At 31.7% G+C, this 7,622-nt stretch overlaps 1 protein-coding gene across 1 annotated transcript; it reads right to left on the reverse strand.

The window, feature by feature from the left end:
• Positions 1 to 205: 205 nt before the first annotated feature.
• On the reverse strand, positions 206 to 5,394 carry LOC146918094 (uncharacterized). The gene is made up of 6 exons (XM_085719762.1): positions 4,473 to 5,394; positions 3,130 to 3,344; positions 2,290 to 2,578; positions 2,125 to 2,210; positions 1,571 to 1,662; positions 206 to 1,036 (listed from the first exon to the last, which is right to left on the reverse strand). The coding sequence occupies exons 1-6, from the start codon at positions 4,746 to 4,748 to the stop codon at positions 789 to 791; spliced, it is 1,206 nt and encodes a 401-aa protein (XP_085575888.1). The 5' UTR covers positions 4,749 to 5,394; the 3' UTR covers positions 206 to 788.
• Between the last annotated feature and the right edge of the window lie 2,228 nt (positions 5,395 to 7,622).

Here is a 7,622-nt window from a genome sequence, read left to right on the forward strand (position 1 = left end):
ATCTAGTTTCACCTCACTTTTCTCTTGAACCGAGACATTATGATGAATCCTAATTCACTACCTAAACTTAATGTAGCCAGATATATAATTTTGTTAATAATGATATATTAGCTTATAATTTTGCAATATCACTTGTTTATAATTAAAAAAATAGTATATCATATTTGTATTGGTAATATATCTTACAGATCGTAATAAGATTCGATTCACGATTTGAAAAGTAAGTCTCTTACTTCCGTTAAGATGTTCATTAAATATATAATTATATATAACCAAACATGTACCTTGCTCTACAGTAAAATTTACATATTTCACCCATTAATTTTAAATCACAGCATAACTAAATATCAGTAAATATGTAAGTCTAAAAACTCATCTATCTTGAACTGAGAAGGCTTCAAGGATCAAACTGAATTCCACGTATATTCCCTGTGAAGCTATAGCCTTGGCCATGTTTGCTGAATATGTAATCTTTTTTCCCTTTCCAATGAGACCTTTAATTCCCACTTATGTGACAACTTTTTAACCACATACAAAACTCTTGTTTTCCCTTTTTTTCAGTTTAGAAATAATCTCTATATCATTCTTCAATTAAGATCATCTCATATTTTGTGCTTCTTAGGGGTGTAACACAAACCGGAATTAGTAGTTGCAACACTATAAAACTCTCTATAGATCGACGGATAATATCAAGATGCATCGACCAATGAACACGTAAATTTAAGGTAATAGCTTTTGAATCTAGCCATGAGAATGTAGTGATAAGTCATTAAGTCGTGTCAATTGGTTCACCTGTTGTACGTGCCACGCGATACAAAGAACTGATAATCCGGGTGATTCACTTGAACCAGCCTTAACCAGTTATCTGCAGCCTGCAAGAGAGAATTAGCTAACTGATTGCCGCTAACTCCGTTTTGCATCCAAATAGATCCTTTTAACTTATAGGATGCCATTGCAAAAGTTGGTAAAGATATCTTTGGTACACCATTCATGTCATTGGGATAAAGCATTGTTGGAGCCTGAGCACCCCCGTTTCCTGAAAAATGCAATCAAAACCATGTATTTAGGAAAGTGGAAAGTTAGGCATAATAAAGCATGATAAGATATTTTGATCTGTGAGAGTGAGTTGTAGAAGCACTTAAGAATATTAAAAAAAGTCAAATTAAAGTAAAGCAATACGGATAAAACTCCTCTAAATTAAGTCTAAACCATATATTATATAGGGTTAGGATTACAATTTATTTTAAATGGTGGATAATTAAACCGTTTTCATTCATATAAATTAAAAGTTTTCATAGGCTAGCTTGAAGAGCTTATAGAAGTAAGTTGAAAACAACTTATGTACATGTCATAAGTTGTTTCCATAAGCTTTACCAAAGAATCTAACAAGTGTTTATGCCAATAAATAGGCTCAAATAAGTCACTCCAAACAGGCCTAAGGTAAAAGGAGGAAACAAGTTTACAATGTATGAGTACATCTAATAATAAAGACACCAAATGAATTTTGAATGATAAGCAAAAACTACTATGCCACTGCAGGTCAAGCATGGGGTTAAAGTTCCAAGAATACCTGTCAAAGGTGTATGGAGTGAATGGTAAGTAAGAAAGCAAGCATCTAAATCTTTCAATGTTTGACCGGTCGGTATTCGATATATAGGATACCTAAAACATGGCATTGAAGAATGTTTAGGGACACAAAATTGAGCACCAAAGCATAGTTATCAAGTTGAGAAAAGCTGTTTTTCCAAATTGTGAATCAAATCTTGTTATGGATCTTAAGATACGTTGCCAATGAAAATATGTCATTTTTTAGTAAAAATACAAGTAAAATAACAAAATATAAGTTGATATGTCATATATGAACCTTAAAATAATTCAAGACTCACGGCATATATCAAACAACAAAAGAAAAGTGGTTGGCTGCACCAAGTTTAGGTAATGATTCATTAGAATGAATCACAATTCATCATAGTGAATAGAGATTCAAGATGAGATTCATGTCCAAAAAGATACACACTAGAGATTTGTATGGATTGGGTTCATTTTAGTATTGGATCGTGATAGTCGTGTATTGTAAGAAACTGACAACAATGCACTAAAGCAATAAATTTAAGTTATTCTTACCATGCCACAGACAACCAACTAGCTGGCAATAAATCACAACTTCTCAATGAGTTGAGACTAGGATAGTGGCGCGCAAGATCTAGTATCTGTCCAAATATAGTGAGATATAAGAGGAGATGAAAGTAACGGAAAATAAGCCACACATTAAGTAAGATCAGTACTCACCTTGTCAGCTAATGGTTCACGGCTATAAGGAGGGTCTTGATCGAAATACTCGAAAAGAAGACCTTGAGGATTCCCAGTTTCACTTTCATCGCTAGAAAATCCCTCTTGCGCTGCAAAGTGTTTATCAAGTACAGATAGCCTGCTCATTTGTAAAGAAGCGTCACCAGTTCGATATTGATTACTTCTTTGTGTTATAGAATGTTTGTTCCTTTTTCCAAATTCACTATCACTGCTTCCATCGCTACTTGAATCTCTATAGTAATCAACATCACTATCTTCACCTACATATCTAATGACAAACGAAAATGAGATATAGTTACTTCTTTTTGCAGACAAAATCTGAGAAAAAAAATATCTGCATAAAGAGAGATAGCAGTGACCACAAAAATTTCTGTGATCTCTTACAATGTACAAAGAACCAAATTTGGACGGAAACCAAAATCAAAGTGATACCAATCAAATTCTATTACAATCAGTTTCCAATATCATTCTTACAGGTTTCTGCGCATAAACTATTTTCAATTTTATCACTTTCACTATCTATGACAAGAGTATATTGTTAAAACTTAAACCACATATGCATTTTCCTTTCATTGATTTCACCTATGAACCAGCACCGCTGACATAATCGGATAATCCAATACTTCATAGTTTCATAAAATCAATTCATTCACAAGCAAAACAAACAAATTAAAGAGAGACAACAAAAAAGAAGTTTCATTGATCAATTTTCAACAATAAAGTACCATGTTTCCGGCGATCAAATGTAGACTCAACTCAAAGCTACGAATTATCATGCACATAAACAAAAGCATGACTCTACTTATGAAATGCCAATACCTTGTCTTAGCAATTGACTTCTTATCTGATTGACCATATAGTTGAATAGCCGACAAATAAGGAACATAATATTGTACAACAGATTCCTTTTTATCAAGTACCAAGGGAACTCCTGCTCCATACGCACTCCATTCTTTGAAAGATTCCCATAGATCATTCAAGGCGAAGTAAGATTGATACTCTACATCACAAGTCTTCCAACCTCTCATTGTTGTCTACATCACAACATAATAAAAACAAGTCCCGCGTAAATAAGCAAAACATAGGTCATGTTTGGATAAACAACTTAATTAAGCGTTTATAACATAAATTCCTTTCACATAAGTGCTTATGTATGACAGTATGAGCTATTACTATAACAAAAGATAAAACAAAGTCAAACTGTTAAAATATAGGTTATAAGTTGTTATAATAAACTATCCTAACGAGCTTATGAAAATAAACTAAAAACAACTTACGAACATGTCATAAGTTATTTCCATAAGCTCCCTCAAATTGTCTCACAAGTGTTTTTGTTAACAGATAAGCTCAAATAAATCACTACAAACAGTCCTTAAATTCACCTATCTTATGTCCTAAGTTGTTTATATGGAGTTAATAAGAGACTTTCAAAGAGTTTTAACCACACTAACATGATCACTAAGTCTTAAGCTGTTTTCATCAGCTATCCTAGAGAGCTTCTGCAATAAATTAAAAACAACTTATGGACATGTCATAAGCTGTTTTCATAAGCTTAGTCAAACTATAAGGTGTTTATGCTAGCTAATAGATAAGCTCAAACAAGTCAATCCAAATAAATTGTCCCTATGAAGTCAATTATTCTCTGGTGCCAACTCAGGTTCGATTCTCCCCCGTGTCAATTTCGGTGGGCTAGTTTGGCTTTTTTAAAAAAAAAAATGAAGTCAATTATTCCACGCAGACACCTTGATTAGTAAGCTGAGAGACACCAAAAAAGTTTTAACATATGAAGCACGGACACTCCTCAAATTAGAGGTGACGCGGTGTCGGATACGTCACGACACCAACACATATAATTACACTCAATCATGTGATTTTCTCAAATTATTAGCAGTGTCCGTGTCATGTCCAGTGTCTATATTTGTGCTTCATAGGTTCTAACCATGCGGTTTAAAAGTTCAATCAAACTCATAAACTAACAGTCACTAACTTAATAACATTAACCTATGAAAAAATTGTTCCAACAACACTTACAAAACTTAGAAACAGACCAAAAACAGTGAATAAAAGTTGTTGCTTTCTACCTTCCAATTCCAACAAAACACAAATCAAACACTCAAAAGATAAACAATAACCATAATTGAAAAAAGACAAATAAGATCAACCTTAGAGAAATACTGAGCTGGAACCAAAGGTGTTGTAGACTCCAAAAACTTATCAATGTTACTAGCAACCTCAACAGAAGAACATGTAGATGGTTTTTTCAAAGAATCTTCATTGAGATTCTTATTCTCAGAAGCAACAAGTTCACTCTTTGAAACAGAATCTTCACTCTTATTCTGAGTTTTCTTACGCTGATTTTGATTCTTCCTTGGTTTCACTGGAATGTAAAACCGATCCTCACCACCAACACTACCAAATTGCAGAGCAGTACCAAGCATTTTCCTTCTTTTTTTTCCAAGAAAACCAAAGAAAATTTTGTATGATTAAGGAACAAAAACAAAAAACTAACAAGACCCAACTTCAAAAATCTTCTCTTTTTTCGTTTTTGAAATGAAAAATGAACAAAACTAAGAAAAACAAAAACTGGGTCAAGTTGATTCAGCCAAAAACAATACAAAAGAAAAATTGAAAAACAGAGGATCAAAGAGGGTACACAGGAAGCAACACTGTAATTTTCTCGTATCGTGCTCCTCTAAAGGTCTCAGGTTTGATTCTTTCAAATACTAACAATTTTTGTATTAAGTATGTTCATACAAGGTTTTACTCTGACTTGAAGGTGGGACCGATCAATAATATTCGGTCCTTGAACTGGATATCGAGTTTTTCTAAGAAATTCTCTTGAACCAAACAATAATCAAAATTTGTAGAAGATCAAAGTGAATGTGAAGAATTTAAAGGAAATTTTAGAGAAAGGAAATGAGAGAGTTGAAGTGAAGAAAAAGAGTAGGTGAGGGAATTGAAAGAGTGGGAGAAAGTGAAAGAATTTGAAGGAAAATTTGTGTGAAGTGAAAGAATGAATAGAAGAGAAGGTTGTTGAAGAGAGGATGTGTTGTTTACATGAATGAAGTTAGGAATGTAGAAGACATGGAAATTGGTGTCACCTATTGGGGATGTTACCATTTCTTTCACATTTTCTGTTTTTTACATTGGTGGGTCACTACAATGAATGTGATTTTCATGGAAAATTAATAATTTATTTTCTATGACAAAAAAAAATAATAAATATTTTTCAAAGGTTCACATAGGATAGGATGACACGGATCTCAATTCGCTTAATTAAGGTTTTGAGGTTTTGAGTTCAAATACAGCATTAGACATGTAATAGTGTTAAAAAATTTACAAAGAATTTACCGGTTATTTAAGATTTTGAGTCCCACAACACTTAAGGGATTAGTCTCTGCAGTTGAGCGCAGAAAATACCTGATTAAAAAAATGTGATTCTTTGATATTGAAATGTGTTGAATATATTGCTAAAAAAAAAAAAAGAAATGTGTTGAATAGTATTAAATATGGATATATATTTTTTAGTTGATGAATTCAACTCTTTTGTAAGATATTAATATTTTATCCATATTTTATGTTTATTTTAACTTAAAATGATAACTTGAGTGTTTTAATATATTGAACCCTATTTACAATTTTTTTTTTTGAAAATACCCATATTTACAATTTTATAAATTATAAAGCTCAATATATTTTAATTGTGAAATCATCTATACAATTCTATCAATTATTTTTCACAATTGAGATGATACAAATCAAGAATTTACTACATTAATGGCAAACCTGACCAATGTCAAGACATCCCCACTGATCTAAATAAATTACCTCCTGGTTGGTTTGGTTTGTGAAAGACAAATCAATATGTGACATGTGGAATGATAAAGGATATGACACGTGCAGCATGCAAATTTAGCAGAGGACACTAAATACCACAAATTCCATCTAATCATACCCTTCACTGAGCTGAGTGTACTCTCTTGGACTTTTACTTAGTAAGGACAAAACGTGTCATTTACTTACCAATGCCATTTGTTGCAAATATACTAACGGTTAAATGACTAGTGAATTAATATTGGATCATGATTATCATCCATGAAAAGAACCGTAATATAGCAGGGAAATGCTGACAAGTGCTCTAAAGACATTTGTTAAGAAGTTTAAAAATGAAATTTTGTCTTAGAAATGATGTATTCAAGACATTGAAAGTTTAAAAAGTAACATCTTTTTTTACATAAAACTTATAAATTACTCCCTCCGTCCCTATATATAAACACCCTTTTATTATAGGCAAAGGGTGCTTATATTATATAAAGGACGGAGGAAGTATTTTCATTTTTAAATCTTTAACCATTGTCTGATGACATTGATTAGGATGACCCAATATAATATATCAGGACTATTGTAGTGTTTCCAAACATTATAATGAGGTCTACTGCATGTTGATTACTCGGATTTTGCTTGCATAGTTTTTTGATCACACTGATGACATTAGCGTATGTATTTGGGTTAATTGGATGAGAGATTAATTAAAAGAGTGAGAGAAACAATGTCTAAATGATATCTTTGATTCTCCCATCCACAAAGAGAGTCTATTTTGAAACGTTTAAAAAATTGAAAATTTAATTAAAAGAGAGATAAGTACATAAATTTTTTTTGAAAAATGCACATATTAAGTGGACTAAATACTTTCTCAAGTCATTATTATAAGCAATTTTGAATACATTAATTATTTAATGTATATAAAAAAAATGAAATTTTGCTTATAATAATGACTGGAGTACACATCTTTTCAATTTTATTTTGGAAATGCTTTGGAAAGAGTTAAATACATTAGAATATGAATATTTACGGTAGATTTGATTTAAGGGTAAATTTAAAATAGAGGTATTAAATATAATATTTATAGTAGAATTTTGTTTATATTTCCATCGGACTTTTTTGTGTTGCTTATACACAGATCAGAGTGAGTATGTCTTTATGCAATTGCATTAGAATTTACCATCAATAATTTTCACTTCAATCATAACTAAAATAGATGAATGTATCACACTTTAACTTATTTGTGAACTAAACCTCAGAATTTGATCCTATGGTAAAAGCTTTGGCCTAAGAATGTGCTCTTTTTTTGGTTACAAAAAAGTTTAGGTGGGTTCGGCTCCGGTCACCACCAGGGTCAGGGCACACTAAGAATGTGCTATTCTATAAGTTTTTTTTAATTTTTTTTTTCCAAATTTCAACAATTTATGTGTTGTATAGACTATATAGCAGCATTAAACCTAGTCAAGATAGTTAAAAATTGCCTATATTTG

Source organism: Medicago sativa, chromosome 6, assembly GCF_051527215.1.
Source record: "Medicago sativa cultivar Bolivia chromosome 6, Bolivia_mono, whole genome shotgun sequence".
In the NCBI taxonomy this organism is placed as follows: Eukaryota; Viridiplantae; Streptophyta; class Magnoliopsida; order Fabales; family Fabaceae; genus Medicago; species Medicago sativa.

What these genes read in the sequence shown, in the direction of transcription:
- LOC146918094 (XM_085719762.1), bottom strand. Translation starts at nt 4,748, where the DNA reads ATGCTTGGTACTGCTCTGCAATTTGGTAGTGTTGGTGGTGAGGATCGG. An exon ending in CAGCTCAGTATTTCTCTAAG is followed by an intron (nt 3,345 to 4,472) that starts GTTGATCTTATT and finishes GTTGTGATGTAG; the next exon opens with ACAACAATGAGAGGTTGGAA. An exon ending in ACTCCATACACCTTTGACAG is followed by an intron (nt 1,037 to 1,570) that starts GTATTCTTGGAA and finishes TGCATTTTTCAG; the next exon opens with GAAACGGGGGTGCTCAGGCT.